General features: G+C 40.7%; 1 protein-coding gene across 1 annotated transcript in view; it reads right to left on the reverse strand.

The window, feature by feature from the left end:
* Positions 1-11,367: 11,367 nt before the first annotated feature.
* The window catches only part of PSMA8 (proteasome 20S subunit alpha 8), a 41,901-nt gene continuing 26,463 nt past the window's right edge, over positions 11,368-26,805 (reverse strand). The window contains exons 5-7 of the mRNA XM_012740449.2: positions 20,592-20,711; positions 20,416-20,478; positions 11,368-11,588 (exon numbers count right to left, since the gene is read on the reverse strand). Coding sequence (XP_012595903.1) covers positions 11,496-11,588; positions 20,416-20,478; positions 20,592-20,711 — 276 coding nt within the window. The 3' untranslated portion in view covers positions 11,368-11,495. The remainder of the gene's footprint in view (positions 11,589-20,415; positions 20,479-20,591; positions 20,712-26,805) is intronic.

Genomic DNA, 26,805 nt, shown 5'->3' on the forward strand with positions numbered 1-26,805 from the left:
AAGTGTGGAATAGGCAGCTAGATATACATATATAAGCCTGGAGTTCAGTCAAGAGTTGCAGGCTGTTTATATATGTGTGTGTATATATATACACACACACAGACACACACATATATTTGCCAGCACACAGGTAGCTTTTATTGGTATTTGTATTTGTTGTTTTGTTTTTGAGACAGAGTCTCACTGTGTCACCCAGGCTAGAGTGCAGTGGTATGATCATAGCTTACTGCAGCTTGAACTCCTGGGCTCAAGTGATCCTCCCGTGTCACCTTCCAGAGGTATTGGGATTATAGCCATGAACCACTGCACCCTGCTCTATAGGTGGTATTTTTAAGGTCACTGACTGGACTCAAAAAGCTCATAGAGGACCGGGTCCGGTGGCTCATGCCTGTAATCCTAGCACTCTGGGAGGCCGAGTTGGAAGGATCACTCAAATTCAGGAATTCAAGACCAGCCAGAGTAAGAGCAAGACCCTGTTTCTACTAAAAATAGAAAGAAATTAGCCAGGCATGGTGGCACATGCCTGTGACACAGCTACTTGGGAGGCTGAGGCAGAAGGATCACTTAAGCCCAGGAGTTGGAGGTTGCTGTGAGCTAGGCTGACGCCATGGCACTCACTCTAGCCTGGGCAACAAAGTGAAACTCTGTCTCAAAAAAAAAAAAGCTCATGGAGGAAAGGAGTATAAGTGGAGAATGGAAGAGACCAGCATCCTGGGTACTGTCATGTCAGGTTGATGACAAGGACCCAGCACTCAAAGATAGTGAAAAAATCTTCACTGGCAAGAGGAAAATAAGGAGAGTGTGGCATCGTGGAAGCCCAAAAGTGACAGGTTTTCAGATGGAGTGATCAACTGTATCAAATGCAGCAGCTAGGTCATGTAAAATAAGGATTGTTGAGTGTGCCTTAGAGATAGCAACACAATGTGGAGGTCATTGGTAACTTTGACAGGAGAAGTCAGTGAAATGTGGGGCTTCATTAGAGTATATTCAAGAAAGAAAAGGGTTTTGAAGACTGTGAAGTTGTAATGCAAAGTGGAGTAGAAAAATGTGGCAGTAACGGGAAGGGATGAGGTCAGGAAAGAGATTTTCTTTACAATAGCACCAGTACTTAAATGCTGATGGCAGTGATTCAGTAAGGAGGGAAATTGCTGATGAAGGGATAAAGAGGGGAGATTTGTTGGAGCCACCTCCTTGAAGGCAAAAAGGTATGGGGTCTAGTGCACAGGTGGGGGGGGTGGAGGCTGGGCTTTGCTGAGAGCCACAGGCCATTCATCTATGGCAACAGAAGGGAAGGTGGCCACAGATGAGTTCAGGCTGGTATCAAACTCCTGATCTCTAGTGATGGTCCTGCCTCAGCTTCCCAGAGTGCAGGATTACAGGTGTGAGCCACCTCACCAGGCCTGAAACCCATGGATTTGGAGGGCAGCCTGTATCTCATCTTCAAACCTGCTTTTCTTCCTACAATTCTATTCAGTGATTTAGATCAACCTCCTTCCAGTTACCCAAGATGTAAAATTAAGAATTGATCTTGGCCGGACGCGGTGGCTCACGTCTGTAATCCTAGCACTCTGGGAAGCCCAGGTGGGCGGATTGCTCGAGGTCAAGAGTTCGAAACCAGCCTGAGCAAGAGCAAGACCCTGTCTCTACTCTACATAGAAAGAAATTAATTGGCCAACTAACATATATATATAGAAAAAATTAGCCAGGCATGGTGGTACATGCCTGTAGGCTGACATAGTCACTCTAGCCTGGGCAACAAAGTGAGACTCTGTCTCAAAAAAAAAAACAGTGAGTGCCGTAGTGTCAGCCTAGCTCACAGCAACCTCAAACTCCTGGGCTCAAGCGATCCTCCTGCCTCAGCCTCCCGAGTAGCTGGGACTACAGGCATGCGCCACCATGCACGGCTAATTTTTTCTATATATATTAGTTGGCCAATTAATTTTTTTCTATTTGTAGTAGAGGCGGGGACTCGTTCTTGCTCAGGCTGGTTTCGAACTCCTGACCTCAAGCAATCTGCCCGCCTGGGCCTCCCAGAATACTAGGATTATAGGCGTGAGCCACCGCACCCATCCAATAAGTAAAATCTTTCTATGGTCCCACTCAGCCCCCCACCTCATACCCCTAATGCCTTAAGAGTAAAACCCTAATGTAGAATAGAAGTCACTCTGGCTACCCCTCTTCCCATGCTTATCGCTTTGTGATACCATGCTCCTCTTGCCAAGCAAAGAGGTAGAGGAAGAGTTTTTCCCAGAGACGGTTTCTTTGACCCTCTTTCCAACAAAATACCCTCCATTTGTATTTATGTTCTTTTCCTGGTATATTCCTTACTCCCCTGTCTTCCAAGAGACTTTAAGTTCCTTGATATAGGGACTTTTTATTTTACCATTTAATTTGCAGTTTCCTGGGCAACATAGCAAGACCCCATCTCTGCAAAAAACAAAACAAAAAAAATTAGCCAGGCAAGGTGGGAGGATCTCTTGAGTTCAGGAGTTCGAAGCTGCAGGGAGCTGTGATTGCGCCACTGCACTCCAGCCTGGGCAACAGAGCAAGACCTTGTCTCTTAAAAAAAAGAGAGAGAGAGAGAATTTTAGGTCTTAAGGATGGCCAGATGATTGGTAAAGCATTGTTTCTGGGTGTGTATATGTGTGTGTTTCCAGAAGAGACTGGCATTTGAGTCAGTGGACTGAGTAAGGAAGATCCACTCTCACACAGTGTGAGTGGACCATTGCAGTGCCACTACCCTGATTTGTCCTAAAGCTTCAGCAGGACTACCCACCCCTGCTTCTACACCATCAGTGTAAATGTCCACACAATGAAAAAAGCAAACATCTTAGTATTATGTAATAAAGACTCCCACGTACCTCATTAAATGGACTCAGATACCCAGGGGCAGACAGATCACATTTTCATAATGACTACAGTAAACAAAACTGCTTTTTTTTCTTTCTTTTTTTTTTTTTATTTGTTTGTTTTTACAGACAGGGTCTCACTTTGTTGCCCAAGCTGGAGTTCAGTAGCATGATCATAGCTCACTGCAATCTTCAACTCCTGGGTTCAAATGTTATTTTACTGTTTAACTTGCAGTTTCTGAGTCAGTACTGTGACGTATTATGGTAACTACGCTAAAACTTCTCACCCACCATCACCTCTCTTTTATTTTTTCTCAAGTATTCCTCCCCAGAGATGCTTCTGTGTCTTCTATGAACAAGTTTTTAATTATACCTTATCTTTATTGTCAAGTGATTCCAGCAAATGTATTACATTTGTTTAATTACACTGTTAGCTGATAAAAGATGATCAATTCCTTCCTTCCTTCCTTTCTTCTTTCTCTCCCATCCCCACTATTTTTCTTTTATTTGCTTCCTATTCCTTTTCCTTTCTTTCCTCTCCCTCCCTCCCTTCTTCCCTCTCTCTCTCTCTCTCTCTTTCTTTCTTTTTTTTTGAGACAGAGTCTCACTTTGTTGCCCAGGCTACAGTGAGTGCTGGGGCGTCAGCCTGGCTCACGGCAACCTCAAACTCCTGGGCTCATGCAATCCTCCTGCATCAGCCTCCCAAGTAGCTGGGACTACAGGCATGCACCACCATGCCCAGCTAATTTTTTCTATATATATTAGTTGGCCAATTATTTTTTTTCTATTTATAGTAGAGACGGGGTCTCGCTCTTGCTCAGGCTGGTTTCAAACTCCTGACCTCCAGCAATCTGCCCCGCCTTGGCCTCCCAGAGTGCTAGGATTACAGGCATGAGGCACCATGCCCGGCCTCTTTCTTTTCTTGAGTCGGGGTCTCACTATGTTGCTCAGGCTGCTCTCAAGCTCTTGGCTCAAAGATCCTTCCTCCTTGGCCTCCCAAAGTGCTGGGATTTCAGGCATGAACCACCACTTCTGGTCCTCTTTTCCTTTTTTTAAAGAAACTTTTGAGTGAGAAAAAAAAAGTTTTACGTTCTCAAGATGTAAAAGTTACCAACCTCACTGTCTCCTGCAGCTTTATATATACCAGATCTGGGTTTAAATTCAGATTTGCAATGTGCTTTAGAATATCAAAGACACTGAGAAGACTTGCAGTAAAGCAGCTGTTCCCAAAGCTTTTCATCCTATGAAACTTTTACACCTTTTTTTTTTTGAGACAGAGTCTCATTTTGTTGCCCAGGGTAGAGTGAGTGCCGTGGCGTCAGCCTAGCTCACAGCAACCTCAATCTCCTGGGCTCAAGTGATCCTCCTGCCTCAGCCTCCCGAGTAGCTGGGACTACAGGCATGTGCCACCATGCCCGGCTAATTTTTTTAATATATATATGTTTTTAGTTGGTTAATTAATTTCTTTCTATTTTTGGTAGAGATGAGGTCTTGCTCAGGCTGGTTTTGAACTCCTGACCTAGAGCAATCTGTCCGCCTCGGCCTCCCAGAGTGCTAGGATTACAGGCGTGAGCCACCACGCCCAGCCAACTTTTACACTTTTAAAAGTTATTGAGTAAAATGTGGTATATGTATACCATGGAGTACTATTCAGCTCTAAGAAACAACGGTTATATAGCACATCTTATATTTTCCTGGTTAGAGCTGGAACCCATACTATTAAGTGAAGTTTCCCAAGAATGGAAAAACAAGCACCACATATACTCACCAGCAAATTGGTATTAACTGAGCAGCACCTAAGTGGACACAAAGGTACTACAGTAATAGGGTATTGGGCAGGTGGGAGGGGGGAGGGGGGAGGGTATATACATACATAATGAGTGAGATGTGCACCATCTGGGGGATGGTCATGCTGGAGACTCAGACTTGTGGGGGGAGGGGGGAATGGGCATTTATTGAAACCTTAAAATCTGTACCCCCATAATATGCTGAAATAAAAAAAAATATTGGTGATACATTAAAAAAAAGTTATTGAGGACTCCCCCAAATCTTCTTTATATGGATTTCATGTATCACTATTTGCCATATTAGAAATTAAAACTGAGAAAAGTATAAATTATTTATTAGTTCATTTAAAAATAACAATACAAGCTTTACTACATGCTCTATTAGTTAGGGTCCAGTCAGGAGACAGATATCACATTAGTTATTTGAAGAGGAAAATTTTATTTTATTTTATTTTAGTTAGTTTTTTAGAGACAGGGTCTTGCTCTGTCTCCCAGGCTGGAGCACAGTGACCTGATCATAGCTCACTGTAACCTCAAACTCTCAGGCTCAAGCAATCCTCCTGCTTTAGCCTCTCAAGTAGCTAGGACTACAGGCATGCACCACCATGCTCGGCTAATTTTATTTTATATTTTTTTTGAGACAGAGTCTCATTTTGTTGCCCAGGCTAGAGTGAGTGCTGTGGCATCAGCCTAGCTCACAGCAACCTCAAACTCCTGGGCTCAAGCAATCCTCCTGCCTCAGCCTCCTGAGAAGCTGGGACTACAGGCATGCGCCATCATGCCCGGCTTATTTTTTCTATATGTATTAGTTGGCCAATTAATTTCTTTCTATTTATAGTAGACACAGAGTCTCGCTCTTGCTCAGGCTGGTTTCGAACTCCTGACCTGGAGCAATCTGCCCGCCTGGGCCTCCCAGAGTGCTAGGATTACAGGTGTGAGCCACTGCGCCTGGCCTTTTTTTTTTTTTTTTAATTTTTTGAGACAGAGTCTTGCTCTGTTGCCCGGGCTAGAGTGCCATGGCGTCAGCCTAGCTCACAGCAACCTCAAACTCCTGGGCTCAAGCAATCCTCCTGCCTCAGCCTCCCGTGTAGCTGGGACTACAGGCATGTACCACCATGTCCGGCTAATTTTTTCTATATATTTTTAGTTGGCCAATTAATTTCTTTCTATTTTTAGTAAAGACAGAGTCTAGGTCTTGCTCAGGCTGGTCTCGAACTCCTGACCTGGAGGTATCCTCTTGTCTCGGCCTCCCAGAGTGCTAGGATTACAGGCATGAGCCACCACGCCTGGCATAATTTTTCAATTTTTATTTTTAGTAGAGACGGGTCTTGCTATGTTGCCCAGGCTGGTCTTGAGCTCCTGGCCTCAAGTGATCCTCCTACCTTGGCCTCCCAAAGTGCTGGGATTATAGGTGTAAGCCGCTGCACTTGGCTGAAGGAGGGAAATTTTATTTTTTTTTTTTTTATTTTTTTATTTTTTTTGAGACAGAGTCTCGCTTGTTGCCTAGGCTATAGTGAGTGCCGTGGCGTCAGCCTAGCTCACAGCAACCTCAAACTCCTGGGCTCAAGTAATCCTCCTGCCTCAGCCTCCCGAGTAGCAGGGACTACAGGCATGTGCCACCATGCCCGGCTAATTTATATATATATATATATTAGTTGGCCAATTAATTTCTTTCTATTTTTATAGTAGAGACGGGGTCTCGCTCTTGCTCAGGCTGGTTTCGAACTCCTGACCTCGAGCAATCCGCCCGCCTCGGCCTCCCAGAGTGCTAGGATTACAGGCGTGAGCCACCGCGCCCGGCCTAGGAGGGAAATTTTAATAAAAAGAACTGTTAGCTAGTAGAAGGTGGTTAACGACTGAAGAGTAGGATTCTAAGGCATCCAGAAGTAGCAGGTGCAAAAAGGCACATACGCCCTCTAGAGGTAGAGTGAACAATAAAAGAACCAAGGTCAAAGAGAGGGTCATTTCCCAGGGCTGAGATTCAGACCTCTGGGAGAGAGCATGGAACTTGCACTGGCTGACAATGTGAAGAAACTTGCTAGAGGGAATGGCTCATTGCCATAGATAAAGCCATTGAACGTGGGGAAGGGGAAAGCATGGCCTGAGGGGTAAGTGGAGTTCACTGCACTGAATAATAATAACGGAGTACCGGAATCCAGAAGCCAAGTACCTACTGCTAAGCTCTGCAGAATCACTTCAGCGCCCTCTATTGACCACGCTTAACATTTCACCAGCCAGCAAAGGAGAGCCGTTTTCAGGTCAGGGTCCAGCTCTGATGTTACTCTTTCACTTGTTTTGGAAATTATAGTTATTTCCCAAAGTGAAAATATTTTCATATTTGAAAAACATTTATGAAATATTATAAAATATTGGTAACGTGCTAGTTATGAAGATTTTATCTCTCAGCTATAAATCTACCTCCTTTTGCCCTCTTTTGTGCTGTCAAGGTATCTGTTTTAGTAGGGGTCAAAGGTCTGCTCCCAGCTTCTAGGCAAAGCCGCCAGGGAGGGGCTGTAGTGGCCTCACCCAATCTCACATCTCCCCTCTTTGGCCCTGAGCAATTCGATGAGACCTGGGGGTACAGGATCTGGCCTGTGGGCTCGTCCCTGGGTCTCCAAAGATCACTCCCTCCCGGGTGCCGGGGAGAAGCGTGCTGGTCCTGAGTTGCCCACAGGGTGCCCAAGCAGGTTTGATGTTCCTCCACCTTGGGGTGTCCCCGCATCAGGGAGTGCACCAGGGCGGGCCAGTGGGCAGGGAGCTCACAGCCTGAGCCTCCCTCAGTCCGCTGTAGGATCCCCAGAGGAAAGGTCTGAGCTCCACTCTCTGTGGAAGCCTTGGCATGGTGGCTCTATTATCTCTCTCGCTGCAAGTGGGGGAGGGGAAGTGGAGAAAAGGAGTCTGGAAAGGTTTGAGCCCCACTCTCTGTGGAAGGCCCTGTGTGGTGGATGCAGCAACAGAGAGGAGAAGCAGTTCCTGCGAGCCCTGGCTCAATGGTCTCTCAGCAGCCACGGGCGGGACAGGGCAAGGGGAGTAAAAGAGTCTGAATAGAAGAAGACAGCTAGCACTCTGGTCATTTCTGTCTCTCTCTCCAAAAGGAGCCCATCCAGAATGTCAAGACTCTGGGGTCATGCAGACCCCTTAGACCCACTGAACCCCTGTGTCTCCCACAGTCTGGGCTGGAGTTGGGAATGTTCGTGTGGGAACAAGCGAGGTGAAAACTGAGGGACTGAGGCCGCCGTGGGAGGACAAAGGTGCTTGCTGGGTGGAGAATTAATGTGGCACCTCCTGTCTTGGCTCAGGTCTGTGGTAATGGGAAGTGACCCTGGGGGCGCCGGCTGCCTGGTGTTTCGTCCTCATGAAGCTCCCAGTTCACTGGCGGCAGCAGCTTTCGGGCTTGTGAGGGTAGCTCTCCAGCAGCTCGGGAGCCCGCTGACTGCCAATATACTTATTCATATATGATATACTTATTCATATAGTAGCCTGTATGCTACTATATGAATAAATCACACTTCATTTGTTCTCCTTTGATGAACATTAGGTTATTCTCTTTCTTTTTGTCACAAACAACGCTTTTGCATGTGATTATTTTATGTATATATACAACTTTCTGCAGGCTTATATATCTGGCAGTAGAATTGCTAGCTTTAGCAACAAAGTGAGACTCTGTCTCTCCAAAAAAAAAAAAAAGGATATTTATTAGATTTTACCCAGCATTTCTATACCTATAGTGAGAGTTTTCTGTTTACCTATCTAGCCATAATCTAATGCTGGAAAGAAGTTGTTTGTTTGTTTATTTATTTATTTTAAGAGAGAGTCTCACTTTGTTGCCCAGGCTAGAGTGAGTGCCGTGGCATCAGCCTAGCTCACAGCAACCTCAAACTCCTGGGCTCAAGTGATCCTGCCGCCTCAGCCTCCCGAGTAGCTGGGACTACAGGCATACGCCACCATGCCTGGCTAATTTTTTCTCTCTCTCTATATATATTAGTTGGCCAATTAATTTCTTTCTATTTATAGTACAGACGGGTCTCACTCTTGCTCAGGCTGGTTTCGAACTCCTGATCTCGAGCAATCCGCCCGCCTCGGCCTCCCAGAGTGCTAGGATTACAGGTGTGAGCCATCGTGCCCGGCCAGAAGTTGTTTAGTTAATTCCTAAAGCTAAATGTTTGTGATCACCTCATATTGGGGATTTCTGGGAGGAAAAGCATAAAGTACTTGGATATTGGGGAATTTTCTCTCAGTAAAATAAGTAAAAGTGACATTTTAAATAGCAATAATGTTTGAGTATTTTTTGGTTAAAACTTCACATTAAATAAAAAAATTGCTTTGCAAAGATCAGTGAAGCCTGGCCAAAATAATACTTAAATTTCCAAAGTAAAATAAATCAGTCGAGCAAAAACCAATCAGACTCTGATATATGAGAATAACTGAATCACAAGAGGAATAAAGCCAGTGAGATAAAAACCCTCTTGCCTCTCATGACATATCCCTGTGAAAGACATTGGTGAGAAAATGAGAAATGTTTCCATTTTGATGGACAGTTGTGGTGGCAAAGCACTATAAGCTTTAATACCGTGGGCATAAATCACATAACTTGTTTCATGAGAACTGTTAAGAGAATTAAATGAGTTAATATTTGCAAAGAACTCAAAACAGTGTCTGGCATGTAGTGATTATGGTATTATATCAGTACTTGTCAAGTAAAAACAAGGGGTGGAATTACAACCATCTCCCTTTTTTTTTTAGAGACAGGGTCTCACACTGCTGCCTAGGTTGGAGTGCAGAGTGCAGAGTACAGTGGTGCAGTCACAGCTCACTGCAACCTCAAACTCCTGGGCTTAAGGGATCCTCCTCCCTCAGCCTCCTGAGTAGCTGGGATTACAGGCATGAGCCATTGCACCTGGCCAAAACCACATCCTTTAGATGATGTGTCCCTTTTCTCCCCAGATAGGAAATATGGAGATCCACAGAGCTGGGCTGTGATTTAGAAGAGAACCATTAACATTATATCTATTTTTAGCCAAATCCATCCAGAGGTGTAGAATGTCCTGTCCTTTGGATCAGAGGTGGGAACTGGGAGACAGAGAGGTCCCACTCCCTTCTTTTGCTTCTGCAAAGCTAAGCAGGGCCAGCAGGGAATCAGGGAACAAGTATCTGGCTTTGATTCTAAGCTTTAGAAAGAAGAGGTATGGGGAGCCACAAAATTCCATGGCTCCAGTGAAACCAGGAAGGCAATTAGGGATAAGTCAGACTCAGGAATACAGGCTGTACATTCAGCCCTAGAAAATGCCCATAATTTTTACATATGAGGAACTGAAGTACAGCAGCAGAAGGCCAGGAATTTGATACAAGATGAACACCAGTGAGGCTGCCCTGTAAAGACTTTATACCTGGCCAGGTGCGGTGGCTCACGCCTGTAATCCTAGCACTCTGGGAGGCCGAGGCAGGCAGATTGCTCAAGGTCAGGAGTTTGAAACCAGCCTAAGCAAGAGCGAGACCCCGTCTCTACTATAAAGAAATTAATTGGTCAACTAAAAATATATATACAAGAAAATTGGCCAGGCATGGTGGTGCATGCCTGTAGTCCCAGCTACTCGGGAGGCTGAGACAGCAGGATCCCTTGAGCTCAGGAGTTTGAGGTTGCTGTGAGCTAGGCTGAAGCCACGGCACTCACTCTAGCCTGGGCAACAAAGTGAGACTGTCTCAAAAAAAAAAAAAAAAAGAAAAAGAAAAAACTTCATACCTCTTAAAATTCTGACTCTGCTCTTTCCTTTACCCTCTTGTCAAAGCACTACAACCTTCAGTGGCTGAGAGCTTCTTATGATAGCTGCTAACTCATACTGATCCTGCTCTTTACCATCTCCCCTACGCTTTTCATTTCTCTGCAAAAACTCAACCTCTATCCTCGTTTTCAAAAACAACATTAAAAAAAAAAGCTCCAAAATGATAAAGTATATGGGCTTTTGTTTTTATGTCTACTAATGTCCTCTGTTTTCAAAAATATAAACTCATTACAGGCATGAAGCACATCCCTTTCATGGGCCATTTGGATTAAATCCTCCCTGTGGGCAGGGATCACTTTTTCTATTTTTCTTGTTCCTCTCAGTAAGCCTAGCACAATGTCAAGCACTCAGATATTTCATGGAACATGTGACAAACCTAATATTCTGAACATATTTGAGATAAAATAAAAATCTAAACTAAAAATTACATGTATTAATTTACTTCCTTATTTTCATATATCATCCTGTTAATATGCCCTTATTATAAGCTCTTACCACCTTTAATAGTCTGTTTGGATTAGCCTTTAATATTTGTTCTGTAAACAAAACAAAATATTGCAATTTATAAAATGAAAAAGGTAAAATAAAAATGACAAAATATTTAAACATGAAGGCTTACAAAATTTTGAGAATTCACCAGTACAAACATGTTTTTGTCACTCATCGAGAAATGCAGCTCAATATTATACTTGGGTTATTTTGGAACAGCTATCTCTTTAACTGACAGTCAATACTCAAATTTCACCAAATTATTAATTTTTTTTAATTAAAAGTTTTTTCTTAATTACATTTGCATATATGCAGAAAAGTAACACATTTGACAAGTTATATAGTCTCAGGCTTACATGGAATTATGACTTCTTTCAACAATTACTGAAATCTCCTTTCAAAGAAAATCTTCACACTAACCTATGATTGAACTATGAAACAGAATAAAGACAACCACAAATCTGGCATTCTCAAAATAGCACACAGCTAATAAATGTAATGCTGCAAAATAACTTATTTCCTCTAAAACTTCATTAAACAATTCCAAGGAGTACAAAAAACATTAAAATTCCCTGTAGTCATCCTAAGAATTACATAGACTTCTTTGATTTTTTCCTCTCTGCTTCTTCCTTTTCCTTTTCTATTTCAGTTACTTGTAATTCAATTTCTTTAGCACTAAACATCTGAAAAGAGAAAAAATTTTAAAGAACAAATTTTAATTATACCAATAATATCTAAATATTTACAATATGAAGAAATCTAATATTTTATTTTATTTTTTTAAGGCTGGTCAAGTGAAGCAGTGGGAGTGTTACTATTTTATATGTTTATATATTCTATCTATAACTTTATATTTTGTAACTTCAAATATACAATGAACTATTTTAAAAAGTTCAAAAGCAACACACTTGTAACAATTATGGACAAAACCAGACCTCTGAAATGTTTACTATCATTGTGCTAAAAAGGAAAGCATGGCAAAAGGTAATACTGTATTATATGAATATATCCTATATCCTAGATATGCATATGACTCTAAAAAAATTTTTTTTAATGTAAAGCTTATTTCTATTCATGAGCAAATAACCCATTATTGAACTCCCCCGATACCATCATACTGTGTGATTCTCTGACAGGATTTAACTATTTTATTAGCCCACAGAAAAGTCAAAAGAGGTGGAAAGATGATTTACACTGCTTTGTTTATGTTTCCCTCACTAAGGAGGAAGCAAAAAGAGTTTTCATTTTCTAAGAATTAGCTAACTATTTTGCTTTTCTGTTGTATTGCTTACATGTATGTTCAAGATTACATGATTGCGACTGTAAGACTATTTCATTGAAGTTAAGACATTGTATAGGGAAACCTAAGTTTAATGATCTTTTTTTTTTTTTTTTTTTGAGACAGAGTCTCGCTTGTTGCCCAGGCTAGAGTGAGTGCCGTGGCATCAGCCTAGCTCACAGCAACCTCAAACTCCTGGGCTCAAGCAATCCTTCTGCCTCAGCCTCCCGAGTAGCTGGGAATACAGGCATGCGCCACCATGCCCGGCTAATTTTATATATATATATTAATTGGCCAATTAATTTCTTTCTATTTATAGTAGAGACGGGGTCTCACTCTTGCTCAGGCTGGTTTCGAACTCCTGACCTCGAGCAATCCGCCCGCCTCGGCCTCCCAAGAGCTAGGATTACAGGCTTGAGCCACCGCGCCCGGCCGTTTAATGATCTTAATATGGAAAAGAGATATCTATGAAACTAATGAATTCTTTCCATTTCACTAATAAGATGTATGTCAGAAAACCTGCATTTGTCAATAATCTATATAAAAGATAAATGAACATTTTATGAAGTGAATTTACCCCACAAGCAATTATTGGGATTTCCATGGGCTCTGAAAATAAAATGGAATAATATAGTTCTTGCCTGCCATTAGGAAGTCCAGAGCTTAGCAGAAAAAACAGAAATATAAATATATTGTTACATTATAATAAAAACTTGAATAAAGTGATGTGACATTACCTGGGGAAAAGTCAAAGAGCCTTCTTAAAATTAGGTCCGGTGTAGTGAACATGTTGAAATTAAGGAGATAGCCAACTACATCAAACTAACTCCTGTGCTACATGCACACAGTTATAAGAAATCAAATGGGTCGGCCGGGCCCAGTGGCTCACGCCTGTAATCCTAGCACTCTGGGAGGCCGAGGCGGGAGGATAGCTCGAGGTCAGGAGTTCGAAACCAGCCTGAGCAAGAGTAAGACCCCGTCTCTACTATAAATAGAAAGAAATTAATTGGCCAACTGATACATACAGAAAAAATTAGCTGGGCATGGCAGCCATGCCTGTAGTTCCAGCTATTCGGGAGGCTGAGGTAGTAGGATTGCTTGAGCCCAGGAGTTTGAGGTTGCTGTGAGCTAGGCTGATGTCATGGCACTCATTCTAGCCTGGGCAACAAAGTGAGACTTTGTCTCAAAAAAAAAAAAAAAAAAACAGGCCGGGCGCTGTGGCTCACGCCTGTAATCCTAGCTCTTGGGAGGCCGAGGCGGGCGGATTGCTCAAGGTCAGGAGTTCAAAACCAGCCTGAGCAAGAGCGAGACCCCGTCTCTACTATAAATAGAAAGAAATTAATTGGCCAACTGATATATATATCTATAAAAAAAAAATTAGCCGGGCATGGTGGTGCATGCCTGTAGTCCCAGCTACTCAGGAGGCTGAGGCAGGAGGATCGCTTGAGCCCAGGAGTTTGAGGTTGCTGTGAGCTAGGCTGACGCCACAGCACTCACTCTAGCCTGGACAACAAAGCGAGACTCTGTCTCAAAAAAAAAAACTGAAGGCTTACAATGAAATATAGTGGTCCCTTGCTCTACCCATCCCACATCAACTCCAACCTTTAATTTACTATTCATGGGCAACTACATTCAACTATTCTAACTGTTGCCTTTGGTATCACCTTCAGATGTCTAAATATTAGGCTTTTACTGCTATTTCTTTCTCGATTTCATTTCAGATATTATCCACTGACTTCCTAGTAGTAGGTGTCTTCCTGATCCCCACCCAACTCCATCTCTGCTGTTCTGAAACGTCTTCTTTCTTTTTTATTCTTTTTTTTTTGAGACAGGGTCTCACTCTGTTGCCCAGGCTAGAGTGCCGTGGTGTCAGCCTAGCTCACAGCAACCTCAAACTCCTGGGCTCAAGCAATCCTTCTGCCTTAGCCTCCCGAGTAGCTGGGACTACAGGCATGCGTTACCATGCCTGGCTAATTTTTTCTATATATTTTTAGTTGGCCAATTAATTTCTTTCTACAGTATTTTTAGTAGAGATGGAGTCTTGCTCTTGCTCAGTCTGGTTTCGAACTCCTGACCTTTGAGTGATCCACCCGCCTCAGCCTCCCAGAGTGCTAGGATTACAGGTATGAGCCACCCCGCCCAGCCTTAAACTTCTTAATGAAATACCTATGCACCATGCTGAGTACTTGGTGACCCATGTTCTAAAGTTCTAGGAAATTTTCCTCTATTATTTCCTTGATAATTTTTATCTCATATCTGTTTTTCTTTCTTCATTACAGGCTAGATCTTATATGCTGATCTTCTAACTGATCTTTTTTGATTGTTCATCTCTAGACGTCATGGTCTTTTTTTTTTTCTGGGTGATTTCCTTACTTTCTTTTTAATTGTAAACTTTTTTTTTTTTTTTTTTTTTTGAGACAGAGTCTCACTTTGTTGCCCAGGCTAGAGTGAGTGCCGTGGCGTCAGCCTAGCTCACAGCAACCTCAAACTCCTGGGCTCGAGTGATCCTTCTGCCTCAGCCTCCTGGGTAGCTGGGACTACAGGCATGCGCCACCATGCCCGGCTAATTTTTTATATATATATCAGTTGGCCAATTAATTTCTTTCTATTTATAGTAGAGACGGGGTCTCGCTCTTGCTCAGGCTGGTTTTGAACTCCTGACCTTGAGCAATCCGCCCGCCTCGGGTAAACTTTTTTTTTTTATTTCAGCATATTATGGGGGGTACAAATGTTTAGGTTACATGTGTTACCTCCCCCCCTTCCCCTTAATTCTAAATTTTTAATTCTGGACATTATATTCTGGATTTCCAAGAACATTTTGGATTCTCTGGATGTCTCATTTTTTATATTCTCTCATCTCTCTGAGGTTATTAATCACAAGTTTTACTGTTGTTTTAGATTTCCTCTGGGTCCTGTAATGCTGTAATGTCTCTACAACTGTTAAGTCCTTTTTTTTTTTGACAGGGTTTTGCTGTTGCCCAGTTAGACTGCAGTGGCATCATTATAGCTCACTGCATCCTTAACCTCCTCGGCTCAAGCGATCCTCTTGCCTCAGCCTCCCAAGTAGCTGGGACTATAGGCACGTGTCACAACACGTGACACGGCTAGTTTTTTATTTTTTGTAGAGACAGGGTCTCACTATGTTGCTCAGGCTGGTCTTCAACTCTTGTTGGCCTGAAGTGATCCTTCCACCTCAGCCTCCCAAAGTGCTGAGATTATAGGCCTGAACCACCATGCCCAGTGTAATTGTTAAGTCCCTTTTCTCTCTGTTTCAATTTACTTTTCATAATGTCTGGAGATCCTTGGTAAAACTTTCATAGTTGTACTTAAGTGTGAGGCACTGAAAAGTCAATTGAAAGTTCTACATATATAACAGGGGAAACTGACCCTTGTACAACATGGAGGTTAGGGACACTGACCCCTATGTAGTAAAAAATCTGAGGATAACTTTTTTTTTTTTTGGAGGGGGGGACAGAGTCTCGCTTTGTTGCCCAGGCTAGAGTGAGTGCCATGGCATCAGCCTAGCTCACAGCAACCTCAATCTCCTGGGCCCAAGCAATCCTACTGTCCCAGCCTCCCAAGTAGCTGGGACTACAGGCATGCACCACCATGCCCGGCTAATTTTTTCTATATATATTAGTTGGCCAATTAATTTCTTTCTATGTACAGTAGAGACGGGGTCTCGCTCTTGCTCAGGCTGGTTTTGAACTGCTGACCTTGAGCAATCCGCCAGCCTCAGCCTCCCAGAGTGCTAGGATTACAGGCGTGAGCCATGGCGCCTGGCCTGAGGATAACTTTTGACTCCCCAAAAACCTAACTACTAATAACTTACTTCTGACCAGAGGCCTTCCTGATAACAAAAATAACTGATTAACACATATTTTGTATGCTGTATGTATTATATACTGTATTCTTACAATAAAGTAATAAAATGTTATTAAAAAATCATAAGGAAGACAAAATACATTTATAGTACTGTACTGCATTTATCAATACTATAAGTTTTATGGCATCTGTTTACAAGATGAATTGTCTCTCTGAAATGATGGGCAACTGCAGCTGCAGACCTCAATCTACAGTACATATCAAGCAATTCAACTTTTTCTTATAATGTCATGACTTTTCTCTGCTTCTTGGGAGCACTTTCAGCATCACTAGCGGAACTTCGTATGGGTCCCATGGTGTTATTCAAGGTTTAGTGTATTGCATTAAACATGATGAAAAAGGCATGAGAACTCTAAGAGATCGCTTTTTACTGTGATACACAATTTACTGGAGGGATGAACTGTTCACACAGAGATGATCAACATCACATGGTGGTTTAAGTAGATAATTGTTACAACTGAGCTCACTGCAATGGCAACACAAGGTGGCTATAAAATTATTTAATGTTCTGTATTGTATTATTATAGTTAATTTTATGTAGTTATGATTTAATACTGCATCTTTACACTTGTTTATATTTCTCTCAACTGCAAATGGTATTATGTATGGTCTGTAGTGCTTGTATGTGTAAGCTTTCACAAATTTTCAACTTTGTATAATAGATTTGTGTATATTTTCTGGTAGTAAATGACAAAATAGTATCAATTTTTTTGTGTTCATGATATATTTATTTTTTCTTAATTTTTTCAATATTTACAGGCTATGTGGTTGGTATGCAAGTGTTTTTAAATGGTCACGAATCTCCACAAATTTTTCCAATATATTTATTGAAAAAAATCCATGTATAAGTAGACCTGAGCAGTTAAAACCTGTGTTGTTCGAGGGTTTATTATTTACTTTTTTTTTTTTTGAGACAGAATCCCGCTTTGTTGCCCAGGCTAGAGTGAGTGCCCTGGCGTCAGCCTAGCTCACAGCAACCTCAAACTCCTAGGCTCAAGCAATCCTCCTGCCTCAGCCTCCCGTGTAGCTGGGACTACAGGCATGGGCCACCGGCTAATTTTTTCTATATATATATTAGTTGGCCAATTAATTTCTTTCTATTTATAGTAGAGACAGGGTCTTGCTGTTGCTCAGGCTGGTTTCGAACTTCTGACCTCGAGCAATCCACCCACTTCGGCCTCCCAGAGTGCTAGGATTACAGGTGTGAGCCACCGTGCCCAGCCAAGGGTTAACTTATAATGGGATTCCTATACCATTATCAGGGGGTGGGGCAAGACTTGCTTTTTTACTGGGGAAAACTGTAATAATTGTTACTTTAGGTTTTTCTTTTAAACTGAAACTATGCGAAGGACTGAATGTTTATCTCCCCTTGCTATGGCTTGGATATGGCTTGTTTGGCCCCACTGTTACACGAAAGGGCTATATATGCAAAACACCCCCAAATGCCAAAGGAGCAGAGAAACCAAAGAATGAGGCATAGAAGTAAAATCCACGTTGCCAGTAAAGGGTGTCTTACCGGGGGAACTTACAGACAGAAGCGTGGTTTTGGATGGCCATAAGATACGTAGATCTTAGCAGTGTTATCCCCATACCCAGGGTTTGGGGAAAGGGTGTATGTGCTCCAGCAAGACAATTAAGGGCAACCCTTCAGAACAGTCAAGAATACTGTATATGTCATAGCCTATAATTTGTGTGATAACATAAAGGCTGCTTTGATCTAAAGGCAAGATTTATAGTGAGTATACGTGCTCACATTAAAGACAGTAAATAAAGTAGAAATCAGAAGGCCTTCATGGGACTAGAGTTAATTAGAAGTCAACATGGTAGATCAGTATTCAAGATGGGGTCACTTTTGCCTCCACACTCAACCAAGCCCCATCTTGAAATCTGATCCCCAACGTTGGAGGTGGGCCCTGGTGGAGATATTTGGATTGAAGGGGCAGATCCCTCATGAATGGCTTGGTGCCATTCTCAAGACAGTGAGTGAGTTCTCACTCTTAGCTCCCACAAGAACTGGTTATTGAAAAGAGCCTGGCACCTCCTCTTCTTTCTTTTGTGTCTGCTCTCTCACCATGTGATCTCTGCACACACCGGCTCCCCTTTGCCTTCGTCCATGAGTGGAAGTAGCCTGAATTCCTCCCTAGAAGCAGATACTGGTGCCATGCTTCTTGGACAGCCTAGAGAACTGTGAGCCAAATAAACCTCTTTTCTTTATAAATTACTCAGCCTCAGGTATTCCTTTATAGAAACACATATGGTCTTAGACTTAGTGGACCCCAACCTTTTTGGTACCAGGGACTGGTTTCATGGAAGACAATTTTTCCACGGACTGGTGGAGGGGGATGGTTTCGGGATGATTCAAGCACATTACATTTACTGTGTACTTTATTACATTGTAATATCTCATGGTTATTTCATTTACTTATTACCATAGCCCTTTGATGTAGTTTTTATTGTTAGCTTCATTTTATACACAAGAAAACTGAAAATTAGAGATAAGAACAACTTACTCAAGGTCATGCTATTAAACAAATATATCTGTGGGAACTTAAACCTGGGTTTATGCAAATCTAAATTTAAACACAGGCCGGGTGCAGTGGCTCACGCCTGTAATCCTAGCACTCTGGGAGGCCGAGGCAGGAAGATTGCTCGAGGTCAGGAGTTCGCAACCAGCTTGAGCAAGAGCGAGACCCCCGTCTCTACTATAAATAGAAAGAAATTAATTGGCCAACTAAAAATATATAGAAAAAATTAGCCGGGCATGGTGGCGCATGCCTGTAGTCCCAGCTACTTGGGAGGCTGAGGCAACAGGATTGATTGAGCCCAGGAGTTTGAGGTTGCTGTGAGCTAGGCTGATGCCATGGCGCTCACTCTAGCCTGGGCAACAAAGTGAGACTCTGTCTCCAAAAAAAACAAAAAAAAACCCCTTAAACACAGGTCTACTATTTCCAAAGCATGTGCCCTATTCATTACCCAAACTATCCTGAAAGACTACGTGGAATGATAGTGTAACACTGCTGCCAGTACATCATTCTACCACTCGTAAGTAAAAATATACGCATGACTCTGTTTGTGTGTATGTATGTCTATACATGTATGTACAACATATGTACGTGATGGGTCTAAAGAAGCACTCTGGGCTCAGTGGTTTCTGTGTCTCTGTGGTATTGCTGCCTCTGTCCCTGGGACCTTGGCAGCTGGCCTAGTACTCGGCTCTACACTCCACAGGCTTAGCACCCTGTTATTTATGTGGGGCTGTGCAGGGGCATGCTCCATTGCCCTGTCCCCATTTCTTTTACTTATTATTCAAACTTTGCTGCTATCTTATTCTCATATCGTATCTGTTGGTTAAATAATAAAAGCCAAGAAAGTGTCAAAACACCGATGACCAAAAACAAAAACACCCCACTGCTCCACAAAGCATTAATTTTGGCATTACTTCTCCTTGAAATATTTTCCTTAAAACCAAAGAAAAGGTAAAACAATCTTTTAAATATATTTTTAATATTGTTTCTCATACTTTGAGTTATTTTTCACAATCTCAGCTAAAGAAAGCTAGTTGGCAAACTATACTTTACAGTTGTACCTTATGAACAATAGTGAAGCACATTTCTAATGCTCTTTGAATTGAGCGATAAGTCCTCTAACACAATATTTTGAATAATTTATTTTTGGGTCCGGCAGTTTTAACCCGTAATGGCTGACAGAAGGCACGCAAATAATTAGACTTGGCATTAAGAAATATGGAAAGGCTATCATGCTAGGTATTAAAGTTTAAACCTTAGAGGAGCTCAAGGTACTTTCAAAAGAAAAGTAAAGAAAATAGATAAAAACCAGTAGACAAACAGAAATGGAGAAGTCCTCTGACATAAAGAAGGATTAAATTATGTCAGACGCCTAGAGGGCCAGCATTATTTAAAAATGGCAGCTGAATGACACTAGCTGAAAGCATATCTTGATTTTAGAAGATCTACAAAGACAGGAAGTGTAACTGCGTTCTATATAATTCCAGGAATGAAATTCCACAGGGAATATGCTATACTGAGCACCATCTGACTTAGTAGGGACTCCTACTTATAGAAACATGTACGAAATGGGTAGGCCTCTACAGAAATCACAGCACCTGTAGGTCTTTACAAAGGGATAGGATTTATTAACTGCTAACCATAAGCACATATAAATGGATATTAGCTTACCGAAATGAAATAGAAATAATCATGATGTCACTTGATGCTAATGGATGTTTCATGCTTATAATGAATATTCACAGGTATTAACAACATTTTAACTTTTGTCAACACACTTTATACTACAGATATTTTTTTCCTCTTTGGCTAATGACTTACCTTCAAAGGTTGATTTCTTCTAATTATAGCAAGTTCAATGTTTTTTCCACCAGACTGGACAACCTAATGTAGAACAAGTACAATATTAGAATTACTTCAGCAAATTTTGTGTTTAATAAACAAAAATGGAGAAAAAAAATCATGCTTTTCTGAATATGCTTTATTAGATCACTTACTTCGAGCAAAGCTCTTATCGCTAATTTGATAGCTTCATTGTCATTTGCTATCACATCTTCTGTGTAATTCTTTTCCAGAAATTCTCGAACAGTTTTAGCGCTTCGGCCTATTGCATTTGCCTTCAAAAATTAAAGATAATTATTAATATCATTGCAATATGAATGAATTTATGCTTACTAAGTGAAATTTAGGGGTTTGGAGTTTACTCCAGTATTCCCTAACAGAATTACAAAATGAAAATTGTAGATTTGAAAACTCAGCAAATTTCAGCAGCTCATTTAGTTACTGTATGAATAATCTATAATGGTGGCATGACTTAAAACATTTTTTTATTTCAATATATTTAGGTGGTAAAAGTGGTTTTTTTGATGCACAGATGAACTCATAGTGCCGAATTCAGGGCTTTTAGTTTAACTGTTACTAAACGGCATACATAGTACCCAATGGGTAATTTTTGATTCTTTACCCTCTCTCTTCCTCCCCTTTCTGACTCTCCACAATCTATTATACCACTCTGTATGACCATGTATACCAATATCTTAGCTCCCATTTATAAGTGAGTATATGTAGTATTTGTTTTTCCATTCCTGAGATACTTCACTTAGGATTATGGCTTCCAGTTCCATCCAAGTTCTGTGAAAGACATTATTTCATCCTCTTATGGCTGAGTAGTATTCTGTGGTATACTTATACCATATTTTCTTTATTCACTCATCAGCTAACGGGCACTTAGGTTGATTGCTTATCTTTCCAATTGTGAACTGTGCTGTAATAAACATACACGTGCATGCGTCTTTTTGATATAATGACTTCTTTATCTTTGGGTAGATACTCATAGTGGGACTGCTAGATCGAATGGTAGATCTACTTTTAGTTCTCTGCGGAGTCTCCTTACTGTTTTCCACAAAGGTTGTACTAGTTTACATTTCCACTAATAGCATATAAGCATTTTCTTTTCACCACATTTGTGTCAGTATCTATTGTTTTTTTAATTTTTAATAATGGCCATTCTGACTGGGGTAAGGTGATATCTCATTGTGGTTTTAATTTGCATTTCCCTGATAATTAGTCATGATAAATATTTTTTCATGTTTGTTGGCCATTTATATATCTTCTTCTGAAAAATGTCTATTCATGTTTTTTGCTCACTTTTTAATGGGGTTGTTTTTTTCTTGCTGATTTGTTTGAGTTCCTTGTAGATCTTGGATATTAGTCTTTTATAAGATATATAATTTGCAAATATTTTCTCCCATTCTGTAGCCTATTTTCTTTTTTTTTTTTTTTTTTTTTATTTTTTATTTTTTTTTTTTATTATTCGCTCTGGGGTAGTGATGTAGCCTATTTTCTATGTTGGTTATTTCTTTTGCTGTGTAGTACTTTTTAGCTTAATTAAGTTCCATTTATTTATTTCTCGTTTTGTTGTGTTTGCTTTTGTGGTCTTAGTCATAAATTCTTTGCCTAGGCCTATGTCTAGAAGAGTTTTTCCTGTATTTTCTTATAGGATTTTTATGGTTTCATGCTTACATTTAAGTCTTTATTTCACCTTGAATTAATTTTTGTAAAGGGTGAGAGATATGGATCCTATATCATTCTTCTTCATGTTGCCATCCAATTTCCCCAGAGCCATTTATTGAATAGGGCTCCCCCATTATTGAATAGGGCTTCCTTTCCCCAGTGTATGTTATTATCTCCTTTGTTGAAGATAAGTTGAACATAGCTATAAGATTTTATTTCTGAGTCCTCTATTCTGTTCATTGGTCTATATGTCTACTTTTATACCAGTTCCATGCTATTTTGATTACTATAGCCTTGTAGTATAATTTGAAGTTTGGTAACATGATGCCTCCAAATTTGTTTTTTTTGTGTGTGTGTGCTTGCAATTGCTTTGGCTATTTGGGCTCTATTTTGATTCCATATGAAATTTAGGATTGTTTTTTCTGATTCTGTGAAAAATGATATTGGTATTTTTTTTCTTTAAAAACTAAGTAAGAGTCTGGGTGCAGTGGCTCACGCCTGTAATCCTAGCACTCTGGGAGGCTGAGGTGGTCGGATTGCTCGAGGTCAGGAGTTCAAAACCAGCCTGAGCAACAGCAAGACCCCATCTCTACTATAAATAGAAATAAATTAATTGGCCAACTAATATATATAGAAAAACTTACCTTAAAATCTGTACCCCCATAATATGCCGAAATAAAAAAAAAAAAAAGAAAAACTTAGCCGCGCAGTCCCAGCTACTCAGGAGGCTGAGGCAGCAGGCTTGCTTGAGCCCAGGAGTTTGAGGTTGTTGTGAGGTAGGCGATGCCACAGCACTCACTCTAGCCTGGGCAATAAAGCGAGACTCTGTCTCAAAAAAAAAAAAAAAAAAAAAAAACAACTAAGTAAGAATGCATCACATTAAGCCTTTTTTTTTTTTTTTCCTGAGGCAGAGTCTCACTCTGTTGCCTGGGCTGCAGTGCTATGGCGTCAGCCTAGCTCACAGCAACCTCAAACTCCTGGGCCCAAATGATCCTTCTGTCTCAGCCTCCGAGTAGCTGGGACTACATGCATGCGCCGCCACCATGGATGGCTAATTTTTTCTATATATATTTTTAGTTGGCCAATTAATTTCTTTCTATTTTTAGTAGAGGTGGGGTTTCACTCTTGCTCAGGCTGGTTTCAAACTCCTGACCTTGAGTGATCCTCCCACCTCAGCCTCCCAGAGTGCTAGGATTATAGGCATGAGCCACTGTGCTGGCCTTATGTTGGTATTTTGATAGAAATTGCACTGAACCTGTAAACCACTTTGGGCATTATGAACATTTCAACAATGTTATTTCTTCTAATCCATGAGCATGGGATTCTTTACCATTTGTTTGTATCATCAATGATTTCTTTTATCAGTGTTTTTTTTTTTTTTTTTTTTTTTTGAGACAGAGTCTCACTTTTGTTGCCCAGGCTAGAGTGAGTGCTGTGGCGTCAGCCTAGCTCACAGCAACCTCAAACTCCTGGGCTCAAGCGATCCTCCTACCTCAGCCTCCCAAGTAGCTGGGACTACAGGCATGCACCACCATGCCCGGCTAATTTTTTGCATATATATTTTTAGTTGGTCAATTAATTTCTTTCTATTTTTAGTAGAGACAGGGTCTCGCCCAGGATGGTTTCGAACTCCCAACCTCGAGCAATCTGCCCACCTCGGCCTCCCAGAGTGCTAGGATTACAGGCGTGAGCCACCTCGCCCGGCCTCATCAGTGTTTTATAGTTCTCCTTGTAGAGATCTTTCACCTTCTTGGTTAAATATATTCCTAGGTATTTTATTTTCTTTGCAGCTATTGTAAATGGTATTGATTTCTTTTTTTTTTCTTTTTTTTTACAATTTTAAAATATATTTTTTCTTTTTCTTTTTCTGTGAAGCTACTGATGTCAAGGTATTGATTTCTTGATTTGATTCTCAGCTTGGCTGTTATTAGAGTATACAAACGGTACTGATTTGTGTACATTAACTTTGTAACTTGAGACTTTACTGAATTTATAAATTCTAGGATTCTTTTGGAGGATTCTTCAGGGTTTTCTAGGTATAAGACATATCATCAGCAAACAGGAACAGTTTGATTTCCTCTTTTAAAATTTGGATGCCCTTTTCTCTTTCTCTTGCTTGCCTGCTCTAACTAGGACTTTCAGTACTCTGTTGAATAGAATTGGTGAAAGTGGGCATCCTGTCCTGTTCAAGTTCTTAGGGAGAATGCTTTAAACTTTACCCTATTCAGGATGATGTTGGCAGTGAGTTTGTCATATATGGCTTTTATAATTTTGAGGCATATTCCTTCTATGCCTAGGCTTTTTTATCATGAAGTGGTGCTAGATTTTTTATGCATCTTTTGAGATGATCATATGTTTTTTTTTGTCTGTTTTTTTTTGAGACAGGTTCTCACTTTGTTGCCCAGGCTAGAGTGAGTGCCGTGGCAGTCAGCCTAGCTCACAGCAACCTCAAACTCCTGGGCTCAAGCAATCCTCCTGCCTCAACCTCCCGAGTAGCTGGGACTACAGGCATGCACCACCATGCCTGGCTAATTTTTTCTATATATATTAGTTGGCCAATTAATTTCTTTCTATTAATAGTACAGACGGGGTCTCGCTCTTGCTCAGGCTGGTTTCGAACTCCTGACCTTGAGCATCCGTCTGCCTCGGCCTCCCAGAGTGCTAGGATTACAGGCGTGAGCCACCACGCCTGGCCAATCATATGGTTTTTGTTTTCAAGTTTTGTTTAAGTGGTAAATCACATTTATTGATTCATGTATATTAAACCATCCTTGTATCCCTGGGATGAAACCCATTTGATTGTGGTGAATTATTTTTTTGATGTGCTGTTGACTTCTGTTTGATAGTATTTAGTTGAGGATTTCTGCATATATGTTCATAAGGGATATTGGTCTGTAGTTTTCTTTTTTTGATATGTCTTTTCCTGGCTTTGGTATCAGGGTGATACTGGCTTCACAGAATGAGTTAGGGAAGATTCCCTCCTAAATGTTATGAAACAATTTCAGTAGGATAGGTACCAGTTCTTCTTTGGAGGTCTGATAGAATTCAGCTGTGAATCCATAGGGTCCTGGGCGGTTTTTTTTGTTTTGTCTGTTGGGCTTTTTTTTTGTTCTTGGGAGATTTTTCATAACTGCATTAATCTTGCTACTCATTATTTGGGCTGTTTGGAATTTCTACTTTTTCCTGATGCAAGCTTGGAATTTCTTTCCAAAAATTTACCCATTTCCTCTAGATTTTCTAGTTTGTGTATACAGAGGTATTTGTAGTAGTTTCAGATGATCTTTTGTATTTCTGTAGTATTGGTTATAATGTCTTCTTTTTCAACTCCGATTTATCTTATTTGAATCCTCTCCCAATTTTCTTGGTTAATCTAGCTAGTGGTCTGTCGATTTTGTTTATATTTTCAAAGAATTAACTTTTTTTTTTAAGACAGAGTCTCACTTTGTTGCCCAGGCTAGAGTGAATGCCGTGGCATCAGCCTCACTCACAGCAACCTCCAACTCCTGGGCTCAAGCAATCCTGCTGCCTCAGCCTCCCGAGTAGCTGGGACTACAGGCATGCACCATCATGCCCGGCTAATTTTTTCTCTATATATTAGTTGGCCAATTAATTTCTTTCTATTTATAGTAGAGACGGGGTCTCGCTCTTGCTCAGGCTGGTTTCGAACTCCTGACCTCGAGCTATCCTCCCGCCTCGGCCTCCCAGAGTGCTAGGATTACAGGCGTGAGCCACCACGCCCGGCCAGAATTAACTTTTTGTTTCACTGATCCTTTGTATTTTCTTTTTTTTTTAGTTTCAATTTCATTTAGTTTTATTTTGATCTTTGTTATTTCTTTTCTTCTGCTAGATTTGTTTTGGTTTGTTCTTATTTTTCTAGTTCCCTGGGTGTAACATTAGGTTGTTAATTTACCATCTTTCTGTCCTTTTCATGTTGGCATTTAGTGCTATGAACTTCCCTCTTAGAATTGTTTTTTCTGTATCTCAGAGATTTTGGTAGCTTGTGTCACCACTGTCATTCAATGCAAAAGATTTTTGATTTCCATAATGATTTCTTCACTGACCCAAAGATCATTTGGCAGCAGATTGTTTGATTACCACATGTATGTATAGTTTTGTTAGTTCCTCTTGGAATTGATTTCTAGTTTTATTCCACTGTAGTCTAAGAAAATACATGTATTCCTTAACCCAAAAATAAAAATATAATATAAATAAAAATCAAAGCTAAATAAAATTTAGAATAAAAGTGAAAAAAAGATAATAAAAAAATAAGAAAATGTATGGTATGATTTCAATTTTTAAAAATTTGCTAATACTTGTTTTGTGGTCTAACATGGTATATCTTGAAAAATGTTCTATGTGCTGTTAAGTGTATATTCTGCAGTTTTTGGGTAGAATGTTTCATAAATATCTATGAGGTCCCTTTTTTCTAGGGTCCCATTTAAGTCCAGTGTTTCTTTATTAGTTTTTGATCAATGATATGTCTAGTTCTGTCAGTGGAGTGTTTAAGCCCCCCACTATTATTAAGTTGCTATTTATTTTATCTCATAGGTCTAGTAGTACTTATTTTATGAATCTGGGAGCTCTGGTGTTAGGTGTATTTATACATAGGATTGTTAATATCTTCCTGTGGAAGTGATCCACCATGCCTGGCCTGTCTATAACTTCTTTTTTCTACTGTCCATTCCACATTTTACTCTA

The sequence above is a fragment of the Microcebus murinus genome, chromosome 17, assembly GCF_040939455.1.
Source record: "Microcebus murinus isolate Inina chromosome 17, M.murinus_Inina_mat1.0, whole genome shotgun sequence".
Classification (NCBI taxonomy): Eukaryota; Metazoa; Chordata; class Mammalia; order Primates; family Cheirogaleidae; genus Microcebus; species Microcebus murinus.